The 15,518-nt window shown below is 42.1% G+C and overlaps 2 protein-coding genes across 2 annotated transcripts; one reads left to right on the top strand and one right to left on the bottom strand.

Annotated features, from left to right (window-relative positions):
- Positions 1 to 1,731: 1,731 nt before the first annotated feature.
- Positions 1,732 to 7,696, top strand: LOC138595362 (ATP-dependent RNA helicase DDX39A). Its single transcript, XM_069666740.1, has 10 exons — positions 1,732 to 1,815; positions 2,608 to 2,815; positions 2,944 to 3,071; positions 3,822 to 4,098; positions 4,932 to 5,050; positions 5,572 to 5,703; positions 5,830 to 5,939; positions 6,194 to 6,338; positions 6,684 to 6,831; positions 7,433 to 7,696. Exons 2-10 carry the CDS (start codon positions 2,608 to 2,610, stop codon positions 7,447 to 7,449), a joined length of 1,284 nt encoding a protein of 427 aa, XP_069522841.1. The 5' UTR covers positions 1,732 to 1,815; the 3' UTR covers positions 7,450 to 7,696.
- On the bottom strand, positions 7,553 to 14,620 carry LOC138595363 (CCN family member 1-like). Its single transcript, XM_069666741.1, has 6 exons — positions 14,472 to 14,620; positions 13,375 to 13,588; positions 12,351 to 12,598; positions 11,831 to 11,969; positions 10,181 to 10,362; positions 7,553 to 9,222 (listed from the first exon to the last, which is right to left on the bottom strand). The coding sequence occupies exons 1-6, from the start codon at positions 14,520 to 14,522 to the stop codon at positions 8,917 to 8,919; spliced, it is 1,140 nt and encodes a 379-aa protein (XP_069522842.1). The 5' UTR covers positions 14,523 to 14,620; the 3' UTR covers positions 7,553 to 8,916.
- Between the last annotated feature and the right edge of the window lie 898 nt (positions 14,621 to 15,518).

The following is a 15,518-nucleotide window of genomic DNA, read 5'->3' as shown; positions in this document are numbered from 1 at the left end:
GCTGCTATTGTTGATTATATCATAGCAACCAACTGACGTCTTGTCATAACTATGTGAAGCTGTGTTCGGTATTGCTATTTATGTTATTTTATTAAAATGAATAAATAAAAACGTATTCCCATTTTTTAAAAACTAATGTATTCATTGATTTATGAAACGTAAGAACCTGTTCTGTGTGAATTGACTGACAATTGTCCTGAAATAGACAGCAAGTAGCTTCCCGGTGGTGACAGAAGAGGGTACTTTACTTAGGAAAATGTACATCTTTGCAAAGCCTTCTTCGTTTAAAATGTAACTGGAGTAAAACTATATAATTATCATCAGGAAAACGACTAAGAGTGTCAAAAGCAAAATGCATTACATTTTAAATAACAACTGCTTATAAATTAATATACAAGTGGTTAATCAATTTAACAAGCTCGATATAGTGTGAAGTAGGTGAATCTTTTTTATGATGCATCATATTTCATAAGCTGTATGTAACTCTGGCTGTCAAATAAGTGTTGCAACAGAAGTTCAATTGCATTGGTGTATAAGGTGTAGGATTATTGGACAATAGGAGATGAGATGCTACACACAGCCTATGCTATGGAAAAGCCTGAAATGCTCTCAAGCTAAATTATTAAAATATTCAGCAACAAGGGACTGTAAAATAAAAGGAACATTGTGGCCATGTAGAAATGCAGGAAGAGTGGGCCAAAACTCCTGTAGGATTATATTCATTAACTATAATCTAACCTGTAAAAGTGGAAGAAATCTCAGCAAAAGCAACATATTGGAACCCTCTCCAGGACGAGAGACTCGCAATGGAGGTCAAGTGGGAAGAATAGATTGAATATGACCTAAAATTGAAACACGTAGATTTTAAAACATGTATTGTGAGACATGTAAATTTAGATGTATTCCTCTGACCTTCAAGGCAGACATTTGGTAAGAGTGCATCTTTATTCCTATTCTGATTAGAGCTTTATACTTTTTTTTTGCTATAGGCAAGCCTTCAGGGATGTTTTCAGTCTTTATACTGAGGCACAATATGATATGAAATGTGCTCACTTTGAATAACATTTAACCCCATCTGTCATCCGGCCAAGTCTTTATTTTATTGCCATCACGTGGACAAACTTGATACTACAGTTATTAGTAGGATAACATATATAACGTCCCATGAGAATATGGTCTGCACTGCATTGCAGAAACAGTAGGCACAGTAAAATAATAAGTGATAGTAATATTTCCCAAAAAATTTCAGCTCCCTGACCTCTGTGACCTGACCAATTGTAGCCTTAGACAGGGTTCATTCTGTACAGGCACTGCTGTCGGGCTAGTGATGCATTCAGGTGTTATCATTAATAACGTTATTATGAACTTTACAATGCAGACCAGATTATTTGGATAGACCAATAACGGGAACACTGAGAAAAATATTCCAAGGCTGCCTATGAGTCAGTCTACCTAGAGATCCTGAACGCCGTGTCACCGGTTTGTGTTAAAAGCATGCATTTATTAATACATAGATTTCACGTGTAAGTCCGATAAGCAAAATACAACTCAAAATCACGTCCTGCATGATATGATGTACAAAAAAGACGATACAACAGTGTCTTAAAAAATGTAGCGGCATTCATTCTGTTCTGTATCGAGGAAAACATTTTACTCTTTTTTCGTTTCGTCCATTGGCTCACACCGAACGGAAGCTAAACATTTCGAGATGTACCTGAACACGCCATGCTTGTGTGCTCACTCGGCTGGGGATACTTACTAGCTCACTGGTATCACGCATATTGACATCGGTGCGTCACAAATAATCACAGCAAGGTAATGTGCATTGTTCTCCTTCTTTTCAAACCTAATTCACTATAATATAGATATGTTTAAATGTGATTAACAGATATTTTTTTCAGTACCTTGTTGGTGCAGTTAAAGTTGGGGCTTTGAAATGTTCCTCCGTTAGCTAACTTGCTAGCCGCATTAGCATTAGCTTCGTTTTGAGTCAGCCAATTACGTTTAGCTTTGTGGTTTCATTGAGTGCTTTTGTTTTATAGGCCATCCGACCGTATTGCACTGCCAAATACTTAATTTCTGATAATAGAGAAGTTAGTTACATGGCTCCTATATTTTCTAAAACTAATTCGTGACTCCCGTTCAGCTGTTAGCCGCTAGCACGCTAGCTAGCCGGTTTGAATGAAGCGGAGTCCATTGTGTGTGTGTGTGTGTGTGTGCTTTCTCTGCCGGATCACACCGGTCGGTTTTTGTTTGAGTCGGCGTAATTATTTTTTTTACTTTAAACGTATCCTGTTTTATCAGACTTATCCCGTCCCTACCGTACCCTCTGTAGTTAACGTTAGCCTTCTCCTCCCGAGAAGTTATTTTTTATGTGAGCTGCGGCCTGCTAACGCTAACTGCATGTCCATTGGACCTTAAGATACAGCTGAGTAGGGTTCATGTAATTGGAGCATCAAGCTAGTACATGCTTTTCTTTTAATTCCTATTGGCAAACAATAAACCCCCCTCAAAGCGCAATCAATTAAATGGAACAATATAACCACGGACGCATGTAATAACAATATGTCTTTATTACATCACAATATTTTCATGTTGTCTAAACAGATGGCTGAGACAGACGTTGATAATGAACTTCTGGACTATGAAGAAGATGAGGAGCCCCAGGGAGCCCCCGAGAGTGGGACCTCAACAAACAAGAAGGAGGTCAAGGGGTCCTACGTGTCTATCCACAGCTCTGGCTTCAGAGACTTCCTCCTCAAACCTGAGCTGCTGCGTGCCATTGTAGACTGTGGTTTTGAACATCCTTCAGAAGGTAAAAAGCAGTTTTGAGTTTTTGAGCACACAAACTCATGCTAGTTCTTATCATATCCCGGCTTATTAATCATTTTATAATCAGTATATATCTTTCTCACTAATTATTTACATTTATTTTAACTTCAGTCCAGCATGAGTGTATTCCCCAAGCAATCCTGGGCATGGACATCCTGTGTCAGGCCAAGTCTGGTATGGGAAAGACGGCAGTGTTTGTACTCGCCACCCTGCAGCAGATAGAACCTGTGGATGGTCAGGTATGTTGGTCATCATTTGCTTTTGCTTTTCTTTCATACTTAATGAGTCTTTGTGATTCTCCTATGACTATGTAGAACTGCCTAGATTGTGGACAGTAAAATTCTGTTTTGTAAATCATACCTGGATGACTTCACTATCATGTTAAGAGACTTTCATTCTGAGCTCAGTTCTTTGACCTGAGGCCTCCTGCATACCATATAGACTTTGATGTGCTTTTTGCAGAGTTTGATTGGAAGACACATCACCTATGTGTCCTTAAAATGATCAGCCTGTTCACCTGGTTCAACAGGTAGCAGCAGTGTCAATCACTGACATGTTCTGTCTCCTATTGTGTAGGAGACTGGTCTGTCAGCAATTAGCCGAGTGCCAATAAGAATCCTTGTTTCTATGGACTCAAGTGTATGACCATGAAGAATGAATTTCAGTAGTAATCCCAATCACTTTCTGGACCATTGTGCCAGAACCAAGATTACAGACAGTGAGGCTCTTAGCTACGGGATAAACAAGTGAAAGTTTGTTTTTGTCGTTTTATCTTACAGTCTATAGATAAAGGAAATATGGAGAGAGATATGAATGACATGTAACAAAGGTCCGCTGACTCGAAAACCCTTTTTATGTGTTATACAACATTTTGAAAAAGCCCTTAAATATCTCCGAAATATGATTTAAAAGTCCATACTTCCTGTAAAAAGAATAACAGGCACCACATAAAGTTTGTTAATAAGACTATTCCATTCCCCGTTTGCCAGGTGTCTGTCCTTGTAATGTGCCACACCAGAGAGCTGGCCTTCCAGATCAGCAAAGAGTACGAGCGCTTCTCCAAGTACATGCCCACGGTCAAGGTGTCAGTGTTCTTCGGTGGCATGGCCATCAAGAAGGACGAGGAAGTCCTGAAGAAGAACTGCCCTCACATTGTCGTAGGGACTCCAGGACGTACTCTGGCCCTCATCCGCAACAAGACCCTCAGTGTGAAGAACATCAAGCACTTTGTACTTGACGAGTGTGACAAGATGCTGGAGCAGCTCGGTGAGTAAACGGAATAATAGTCTTATTAATTGTGTTAAGAAACAAGTCACTTTGGTGAATCAGAGGAGGCTTCCCTTTTAAATCGGATGTTCTTTGGATTCATATCTCACTTATGATCGTTTCATCTTCTCCCACTGCTACTTCTCCTTAATAAGCTCAAATACACCAATATAAGTGTGAATTTCCTGTAAAGATGGGTGACCCCTCGATCCCACAGGATCCGTTTTCAGCGCATTCCGTCTGGGCCGCGGTTCTGTTCCATCAGAAGGCACAAGCCCTCTCCTACAGGAAGTGTGTCTGGTCCGCAGCACTGGCCCAAGCAGCTGGATTCGCAAGATCGCGGGAGAACAACATTATCACGCGAGAATTGCGAAATCACGTCTGTACATGGTGTTTTGTTTTGAAATGACCGGATGCTCTATGCTGTATTCGTGTCTGACTTCCCGTTTGGAACAATCTGTTCTGTTCAGCTTGACACGTGCTTGAAGCGGCCTCCGTTAAAAAAAAAAATAGACTTGCCGCATATCTTTAGCGGAGCGGAGCAGAGTGGAGAGATGCTTCTGGGACACGCCTGAGACGGACCACGAGCATTGAATTGAATGGGCGCAATAAACTTTGGAGGTTGCGGCACACACAGAATGCGCAGGAGAAAGGATCCTATTAAATTTGCGGGTTATGGTCACTGTGATCACATAGTCAAAACAGGCAAATGCAATTTTGTTTAGGAATAGAAATTAGGATGCTTTATTGACATAATGAGCAAGCTTTTAAAATACTTTTTTTGCAAACAAAGGAATCAAAATGTAATTTTGGAATGTTGTTGTTTTTGACAGACATGAGGGGTGACGTCCAGGAAATATTCAGGGTGACGCCCCACGAGAAGCAGGTTATGATGTTCAGTGCAACATTAAGCAAGGACATCCGCCCCGTCTGCCGCAAGTTCATGCAGGATGTGAGTTATTATCAAGGTTTACTGATGTTTCTGATTGAAATGAGTTTATTGGTTTCTCCTGTTTAATGTTTACACACGTTACAGTAAACATTTCTCTTTAATTGAAAGTGAAAGAGCACTGTGAGTTGCCCTTAAACAAGGTTATCTATTTTTGCACATAGCAACGCTCATTATCTTTTAATTACGTGACAGCTTGTATCCATTTGATTAGTCATAGTTATTATCTTAGCATGTGTAGCCAACAAGGAAGAAAGATTAGAAGCTCAGTGTTTTAAAAGTCCCTCTTAGCTTTGCCCACTTGTGGCTGTCGGTGTCATAAGTGGCCATATCAGAGGGGCAAAGTGATCCTCTTTGGCTAATTTGGCTGGGTCAGGACAGTCCGTCCTCCTGGCTCTGCTGCAGTCCAGGAGAACAGCTTCAGTGAGCACGATGTGATACATTAGATTGAGGCTTTTTTTGGGGCTGCACAGTTCATCATTTGTTCAATCATTCAATCGCGTGGCTCCTCTCTTGCGGTGTAGCCCATGGAGGTGTTCGTGGATGATGAGACCAAGCTGACACTCCACGGCCTGCAGCAGTATTACTGCAAGTTGAAGGACAGCGAGAAGAACCGAAAGCTCTTTGACCTGCTTGATGTGCTGGAGTTTAACCAGGTAACATTTCTATAAGCTAAAAGTTTCCTCTTGCGGGAGATGTTTATGTTGATTTCTTGATGTCTTTTTCTCATTTTGCGTTTGACATCCCTCTCAAAAACAAGCACTTTCTTTTGCGTCCTGAAGGTGGTGATCTTTGTTAAGTCAGTGCAGCGCTGCGTTGCTTTGTCCCAGCTGCTGGTGGAGCAGAACTTCCCTGCCATTGCCATCCACAGGGGAATGGCTCAGGAGGAGAGGTGGGTGCAGCATGTTTATTTCCCTTCTGATGCTAGTCTTTTGTTCCCTTTTAGAATTCAACAGAAGCTTTCCCCATTTCTTATCTTGAGCATGAACAAGTTCATGTTAAACATGAATAATAATAAGCAAGTATGTAGTATAATTAACTAAGGATGAATATACCACCAGCTTTGTGCAGAAAATGAGATTTCTTGTCAGTTTATGTGTTCAGCCTCCCTCACTCTGGAACATGATGTTGCCTACCCCTCTCCAGGTTATCCCGCTACCAGCAGTTTAAAGACTTCCAGCGAAGAATCCTGGTTGCAACTAACCTGTTTGGTCGAGGCATGGACATCGAGCGAGTCAACATCGTCTTCAACTACGATATGCCAGAAGATTCTGACACGTATCTTCACAGAGTCAGTTGAGCTTTAATGTCATTTTATGTTCTCTATATCAGATATCTGCAGGTGTTTTAATTTGTATAAAACAAGCAAACACAGATCAGATACAGGGGGTTGGTGCTTATACCAAATGAACCCTGACGTTTATAAATGATGTCTTTAAAACGGCACAGGAGCCTGCTGAAGTATGGAGGTGTGTGTAGTCTGTGTTTTATAGTAAGGGGATTGAAATAAAAACTTTAACTTTAGGAATTAATAGTAAAGGGAGGAATATTTTAACTTTTTCCCCCATGGCAAGACTATAAGATATAGCAGAGCCTATATGTAGCAGAGCCCCTAACTTCTCTCTCTGTCCCTTAGGTGGCCCGTGCTGGCAGGTTCGGAACCAAAGGCCTGGCTGTGACCTTTGTGTCAGATGAGACCGACGCCAAGATCTTGAACGAGGTCCAAGATCGCTTCGAGGTCAACGTAGCAGAGCTACCAGATGAGATCGACATCTCCTCCTACAGTAAGTCCTGCCGTCCCTTATAAGCTGTCCTGCACTTGGCCAGATAAGTGGCTTTCAATAACCAAGTTGTTGTCCATGTGCACTGCTATACTGGTTCTCTAGTATCATGTTTTTTGGTTAACCTTTTTCTGCGTATGTATAAATTATGTATAAAACTGTTACAGCCAGGTGCTTCAGGTGGCATTAAATAAAAACTTCCTGAACTGAAAGCAAGTTAAAGTAATCCTGGTCGACATTTGCATTGCACATAAGGATATTAGTTTATCCACATGACTAAATTGGTTGTACAACCTCATCACGCTCTATATCTTTTAGTTGAGTAATAAAGTATACCTATTTAATGTTAAGTCCCTTTCAGCTTTGCCCACTTGTGGCTGTCAGTGCCATAAGTGGCCATTTCAGAGGGGCAAAGTGATCCTCCTTGGCACGTTTGGCTGGCTCAGGACAGTCAGTCCTCCTGACTCTGCTGCAGGCCAGGAGAACAGCTTTAATAAGCTACTATAAAAGCAAAGCATCGTATAAAAACATTAATCTGTGACATTGTTTTAAAAGCCTTGTGAGTCCTTTTAATCTCATATCTTTAAACTCTCTTTCTTTGCAGTTGAACAGTCCAGATGAGTCTGAAGTGTCTGTCCAGTGAGGATTGTGTGTGACCCTCGGTGTTGCTGTACTTCAGTGGAAGAAAAAAAAAACCCCTTAACATTTATTTTAAAGTCCTCTCCAACCATTAATGTTGACAATTTCAAGATGATAAAACTTTTTTTTTATTTTATCACATCTTTGTGGGTTGCTTGTTTTAGTGCTTTCCTTGTTAAAACCATGGATATAATGTTTTGGTTGAAGAAATAAACTTTTTTATACCTTATTTAATTGTTCTGGATTTAATGTGTATCAGAAATTGCATGAAATATACAGTTACACAACAACAGCATCATATAAAATACAAACTTTGTGTTGTTCTTCTAGACTGTAGTTCATTACCCTCACAAGCAGAGGGTGCCATTATCTTAGTGTGAGGACGTAATCCCTGCTTGGCCAAACAGATGGCTGCTTTGAACTGGCTGCCAAGTTAAATCTAAAAGTTGTTTTAAAATAAAACCTCATGAAACTTGAGCGCAGCAGCCGCTTTTATCACATGGATGGACCCGCAAAAACATGAGACAGCTGTATAAATGTGACGAAATTAAAAACTCGGATCCAAATAAAACAATATTTACAGTATAGTGTGATCCAAATGAAATTCTCAAACACAGGTTTAAGACATTTCCCTCTAAGTTGCATAAGATGCACAAACAAGAAATCGGTTGGCATTGGTCCAGTCCTCGCTGGACGCTCGTCAGTTCCAGAAAGCTTTCTTATCATTTAACAGCCTCAGTTCCAGCGAAACTGAACTGAGCCATTCATTGCTACAATGACTTTTAATGACTTGTCATGTCTGCCTCCCAAAAAGGCTCAATCAAACAAGCCTGAGCGTGTTCATCACACAGATATTTTTAGTTTCAAAGTTGCCTTGCCCACATTTATACTCTGAAGATTACAGCTACAAAAGTTATTCTTTTGCTCGTCATTGAGTAGTCTCAGCGCACTGCAGGATATGGAGTCATCCACCAAACATACCACATGTATGTGCAGCTGTTGCTGCAGGTGTGCACTGCTGTCGTTGCTATATTTGCAAAGTTTCAGTGCTAAAAAAAAAGTGCTTCGTTGCTCTTGTAGTGTTTCACCTCTCAGGCTAATCTGAGGGTCTCCAAACGAATAGATCCTCCACACCTGAACCAGCAATCAGCCTGGAGTGGAGGAAGTCGAGGGGTGCTTCAGGGCTCTAATTTAGGCCCCATGTCTGTTTGAACAGGAGCAGGCAAGTGTACAATCCACTCCTGTCGCACAATAATATAACAATAAAGTTGCCTTTATGATTGTGAATAAAACCAAGGTGGCCCTTCCTGCCTGTCTGATGATTGGAGGTCAAGTTTGGGCTTGTGGTTGTCACTTATTTGGAGCCTGATGAGAAAAATGGCCCCTTGTTTTGAAGCGTCTTCCTTCATCAAGAAGGTTGTCTGTATCACATTAAAGTCCTCCTCAGTTCTAGTCTCTGAACTTGTGTGTGTCCCCGTACATCCAGTGCTGTGGAGGGAGCGCCACTTCGTTGAGGTGTCCGCAGTCATCGCTGCATTTACACGACTGGATGAACATGGCCGACCTCTGGAAACGCTCCCCGTCCGGGCAGACGAAGGTCACAGGTAGAGTGCGTGTGCGTCGTGGCGAGCAGCACCGTCCATCTGTGCACACTCCGCAGTAGTTTGGCCGATAGAGGCGAACACTCACACATTCTCCGTAGGACAGGCGGACGGGCTCGGGGGCTTTCTGGGCTGGGGAGCACTTCATCCCTCTCTGTGATTGGATGATGAAATAAAAGGGTTAAGTGCAATAGTAATATTGAGTGTCATTTCTCAGTGGCTTTAACTGCAAAAGACACCAAAACAAATCATATGACGATTTTCATCATGAAAAAAAAAGATCTAATAAGCTTTGGCTTTCATCTGCCTTTTACATAACAGCAAATTTAAGCGGCTTTGCATTCAAACTCATTAGTTTCACATTAAGAGGGCTGCACTTCAACTTGTTGTGCCAAAACAGGGTTTGAGGGAGGGATTATTTTTAGATTTAAGAGATTAATTTTAAGATAAAGCATGTATTTAACATTTGAGCGTCCTTTTCAGTTAAACACACTGACACCTATGATTGCTCTTGGCACCAGAGATCTTAACTCAGTAGAGCAGAGACGAGTGTGTCCAACATGAAGGATTAATATAGACACACCGCTTCCCTGGACTCCGAGTCCACAGACGGGGCCGTGCTATGGACAGTTGCTTGGCAGGAATGCCGGGGGTGGGGGACTATATTTAAAAAGGCGCCTGCCTGCCACCAAAACACCACCGAGTAAATCAGCACTGCCTAGTTCCCAGTGGATGTAGAGCTTCCCGAAAGTACCGCTAAGATAATCTCTGTTCTTAAGCTCGGGATAAATGTGGCTTTAGCCCTAAGAGCATATTTACTCAGCGCAAGAACATCTAATTTTTCATTCTTTAGAGCACAGATTTGACATGTCCAGCCTCTGCGTTGTATTTATAAGAAGGAAACAAGGAAGCGGAGACTAAATGAGCAGGTGTTTTTCTTCCTGTGGAATCAGACACAGATAGATAAGAGGTAAAATTATAAAGTGTTATCGCAAGGCTTTTAAGTTTCACTGTGTGAGAGATAATATGTTCTGATAAGAAGTCAGTCATGTTGATGTTGATGTGACCTATGCTCTCTGTCTCCCTCAGTTAAAGTAGATTGTCTCGTTCACCTTGGCTGGGGCAGTGAGGCCGTCGCATGGCCGTAAGGTGCAGATTCTGGTCTCTCTCTCCAGCTTGCACTGGGGGTTCTTGTTGGTGATGCGAGAGGAAACGCCCATCCCACAGCTGCGGGAGCACTGGGACCAGTCAGTGGTCTGGACTTGACACTTCTTCTCCTTTACATGGTTCCACACTAAAGAGTTGAAAAGATGAGGGAGGTACGGAAACATTAGGGTTAGACATGTGATATTTACGTTTTTAACTATATTAGCAGCGTAACTCTATGGATGGCAGTGTCAGTCTGTTGAATTGCCATGAAATGTTGAGCTTATTAAAGCTCAGATGATAAATCTTTTGACCTTGACGATGAGATGATGAGCAGATGATCCAGAACGCAGCAGCGCAGCTAGTCTTCAATCAACCCAAAAAGGCACACGTCACTCCACTCGCCGCTCGTATTAATTCAAAGCGCTGTTGCTCGCTTACAAAACAGCAACAAAAGTGGCTCCTGCCTACCTGAACGCCCTCATCCAGGTCTACACTCCCTCCCGCACGCTCGATCTGTCAATGAAATGCGCCTGGTACTCCCAACACGGCCCTAAGTCTCTATCTTGTTGATGTTGCTAATGATGATGATTATTATTATTATTAAAAAAAAAAAAACTCCCTATGCCTGTTGGCACCAGTGTCCGATCGCACTTGAAGCTATTTTTTTTCACCTAAACACCACAGCTGTACTTTATGTTTAGAGCTTGTAAACAAATGTTAGCATGCTAATATGCTAAATTAAAGGGCCAGATTTTCAACCTCAGTCCTATAATGCTAGTATGGGGAGCTAATGCCATTATGGTAGGAAAAAAATGCTATTTCGCTCTGTGCCTTTGGAGGACGCTATTCGCTTCTCCAATGGGCCCAGAAAAACCTCCGACTACTTAAAACGTGTCATAGGGCGGAGGCCAGGGAGCTCGCTAAACTACACTTTCTCAATGTAGGAGGCCCGCCTCTGATGTCATGTCTCGTTCAAAACCATCAGGCTTGAAATGTAGACTGCAGACCCGAAGATTTTTAGACGATCCACCAGTATATGCTCGTCGTATTTCGGATACCGCTCTGACCCATTGCCTGCAGCGAAAACGGTAGTCTAGCGTTCCTTTCAGAGGGAGGGGTGCAATGCACGCTGGGTGTTGTAGGAATGTAGAATGGGCGAAACCACAAGCTGTTTGTACAAGTTTCTCCACAGCTATGGCGCCAGTTTCAAATATTATTGCTTCTATCGATTACAGAGAACACCAGCTTTGACTGACAGGGGCTTTGTCCTGGGGCGAACTGCTCCTCTAAGCGAGTGAACATGGTAAGCGTTATAGCTGCTTTACGTAAGAGCAGCTCGCATTTTCACTGTGAGCATGTGATTGGTTAAATAATTTTATGGAACCTGGGAAAAATCACAAGCCAGAAGTTTGTGACACTGAATTAAATTATGTAATTTTTTGTATCAATGTGTGCATTTTCATCAATTACAATACAATGTTCCAGAGTAAAGTTTTTATATAGAGCTAAAGAGGCAGCATCTTCCTTGGACCTCCAACTGAAACTGCACTGATGGACAATTATTACAAAGTTAGTAAAAAGTAAAGATGATTATTCCCCTCTCATTCTCTCACCAGGCAGGTGTTTGTATCCGTGTTCTCTCTCCCAGCCATCCGACCTGACGTCTGTGAGCTCGTTGCCCAGCTCTTTTTCAGGTTGGCGCGGGGCAGGATGGAGCCGAGGCCTGGGCAGGTGTTGTTGTGGCGGAGGCACCTGTGATAAGAGGTTAAGATAAGATGAGACAGTGCTGTTTGCAGGGGATTCATCAGTGCCGCAGTCATGTCTATCTCCTGTGTGATTTTCACAGTGTCACTAACACCGTGGCGCCCTGATTATACAGGGGTTACATTACTCCTCCGTGCCTGTATGAGTCTGTGTCATGATTTAGAGCACTTGCTGGACAGTATTGAATCAGTATAAGCAGGTACAGTTATATCAGCTTTATAAATGTGATGATACGGCACTTTTCTTCGTCTTATTTGATAAAACGTTTTTAGTCTTGGAAGTTGTTTTCAATATTAAGATAAAACCACCATAGTCTTGTCAGTCACTTACTCTAGAAGTGTCCTTTGTCATGACTTGTAGAGAACTAACCTGATGCTTATGTGGCAGCCTCCAGGTGCCTTTGTGGCAGTCCACACTGAAGCAGCACTGCCCGGGTATCCTAACCAGCCGCGGGTAGGGGCAGGATGGAGAGGCCGGAGGCAGCTTGTTGTTGCAGAGAGGAGCGCAGCCGACGGCGCCGTCGATGCAGGTACACTGGTGTTTACAGCCGGCGCGGAAGCTCTCGCTGTTCTGGTAGATCCTGCCGCTATACTCGCATGTGCGTCCCTCTGATTTTGCTGCAAGAACACATTTAATCAGCTAAAACAAAACACTTAAAAACTTAGTAGTGGTATGAAGGCCTACAGCACATTGGTCTAATACAAAAAGAACTGGCTGTTGTAATGCTTGAACCAAAGGGCAACAGGGGTAATCCTGGAAACCATCCATGGGTTAAGTATGGAAGAGATGCATCTGCCAGTTTCTACGTGACACACCGTGAAGTCTAAATAAAAGAACCAATGGTTGAGCTTCACTTACAGCTGGTATCTTCATGATAATTTCACAATAGTTTCTTCTAACTTTATAAAAACAGACACTATGAAGCCCAGAAAAACACTCAAATCTAAAAGGTTAGTTGAAACGAGGAGACAGGAAGTGTCAGACTCCTCGTCTCCTAAGCACGGAAGAGGCAGCTATTCATAGTTTGTTGGGGCAGCACTGGCATCTTGCACATAGAGAGAGTATTTTTATCTGTGAAACCCCCTGTCACTGTCGTTAAACATTTACAACTCATTAAAAGACCCCCTGGATGTGCAAAGTTACATGTGTCTTAATCACTGAGTTGTGATGGCTTTGACTTTATGGAAATAAGACTCAATTAATAACTCACATTTCTTTTGAGATTTTTTTATACATTATTGCACAGGTATTACGAGCTTTTAACTTTTGTTGCAAAGTCACCTACTATAGTTTTCCCCATTAAGTTGAAACGAACAGGGAAAAAGTGCACATAGCTGCTCTTTCTAAGTGAAATTCCTTCCCTCCTTACACACACCGTTCCCTCCTCTCTCACCTCGACAGATGCCCCAGGCCATGGTCACGTCGTTGCCGTAATTACACTCCAGCCCTTTGTGGTGGTCGCAAGGCCTCATGTGGCTGCAGTCCTGGTTAAGCTGCGCTGCACACACCTTGCAGCACCCACATCCATCTGGCACGGTGCTAACTCCTGCAGGGCATACCAGGGGCTCTGTAGGGCAGTCGCACACAGCTGGGCAGCTAGCAGTCACCTGGAAGGAGCAGAGGGAGATGACATCATGAGAGTCGTGCAAGATTTTCTACAGCTAGGAAAAGAGAAATTAACCCTAGAGCCTTTTAAAAACGGAATATTTGAAAATCAGACACATAATAGCTGTATGCTCATGGTGCTTAAGTCATCACCAGGGTTTTTTAGTGCATTATAATATAGTTCCAGCTATTCTTTTGTGGATGTAAGTTCTTTGCAACATTCAGTATCAGGTCTTTGTTTCCACAGAGTTTGGAACAGATTCCTCTACAGCCAAAGCACCTCAGTTTGCCTCTACAGTATTAAGTCAAGTCTCTGCTGGCCAGTCATCCCTGAGTGTCTAGACATCTCAGAGTTTGTACCCAGTCCCCTGCCAGCTCCTGATTTGAGTCATCACAGAGCACTAGAGCCAACTTGTTTCACTTTGTAGGTATCAACATGTAACTGTGCTTTAAAAGGAGACATGAGGAGACATGCTGATTGCCAGGAAGGACAACCATACTTAAATAAGCAGTTTTAACTCATTATTAAATAAGCAGTACTGGAATTGTAACTCCACTTAAACTGCATTTAGTCTACTAAACTTTGTATCCACTATTTTGGCTTACAGACCCAAAGTCACAACCGTAATTATAGTTAATCTCATGTGTGCTTTAACATGAATTCGTCTTTGAAGATAAAACATGTCTGAAAGCTTTTCTAAAGTAAATATGAGTTTTGTTTACACCCGGGGATGTTTATGCTGTTCAAACCCTTTAAAGATTAATCACATTTATACTCGCAACTACAAAACCATGATAGATGACACATTAAACTAATTATAATATTCAAATAGAATTTCTGTTAGCAGACTTTGCTTATCCACAGCAACAAGCAGAACCTCTTACCTGTGTGATGACGGCTGTTGTCAGTACAGTCAGGTAGATTAGAAATGCCATTATAAGCAATTACAAGAGTAAGAAATAAAGTATATTCAAGCTATAATCCAGAGTAGAATTGCAATTTTTTAGTCGTTTCACAGTGACTTTCAGTCTCTTTTCGGACCGTAGTCCTTGCTTTTTCTACCGGGATGAGCGTCTAAACTCTAATTTATACCCTCTGCTAAGACTTCTGGAGACCCCGCCTCCTTTTCATACTTGTATCCAATCACACGCAAGCTGAGGCCCAGACGTTCCAAATGGGCGTGGCTTCACCGCAGGAAAAGTTCGCCGATTGGTGGGCGTGTTTTGGAATGAATGCATCCATTGATAAAAATAAAAAAAAATCGCAGGGCAGCTCCGTATTTATTTTATGGGTTAAAAATTAAAATGTAACAGCCGCTTTTAAGTCACACTTAGGCACATTCCTGCTTTTGTGGCCGGCACTCTGCTAACACTAAGTAAATATACTCAGCTGGGCCAGACAGCATGGTAACACTAATAGGACCTCCACCTCTGAGGGAAAAAACATAAGGGGGGGAAGGAATTCCCTCTGTTTTTCCAGGCCAATGTAGGTGCCAGGGCAGAAGATGAAAGTGGAGCACATTAAGCAAATAGTAAGATAATAGCAGTTAAACACACCCTCTGTGTGAATCATTACCTAAGAAAATGTGTTTGCAATGGTTTTACAAAGGTACATTTAGATTGTTTAGCTCTCTAAATGTATCATCTTGAATTCAGGTGTGCTGACTTTCTCTGACTATTTTTTCTAACCACATGGTGCTGACATGGGAATGATGAGGATATGATCACTTGGAAAGAATGGCAGAGTTGAGGGTGAAAGCAGGATTATTGTTTTAAGTGCAGCTCCACCTCCTCTGCTGCCTTCCTTTTCAACCACAGGTTTTCAGCCACACCTGCCCTAACACAGAGGCTAGTTTGATGGAAGAAATTTGATAGGCGTAGGTTTTAAAGTTAGATTCCTGCTTTCCATGTCCATGTATTCCTGTATTTAAA

Source organism: Semicossyphus pulcher, unplaced genomic scaffold (genome assembly GCF_022749685.1).
Source record: "Semicossyphus pulcher isolate SPU_LCO1_2020_fin unplaced genomic scaffold, fSemPul1.0.p SCAF_17, whole genome shotgun sequence".
In the NCBI taxonomy this organism is placed as follows: Eukaryota; Metazoa; Chordata; class Actinopteri; order Labriformes; family Labridae; genus Semicossyphus; species Semicossyphus pulcher.
This window is presented reverse-complemented; position numbering and strand designations above follow the sequence as displayed.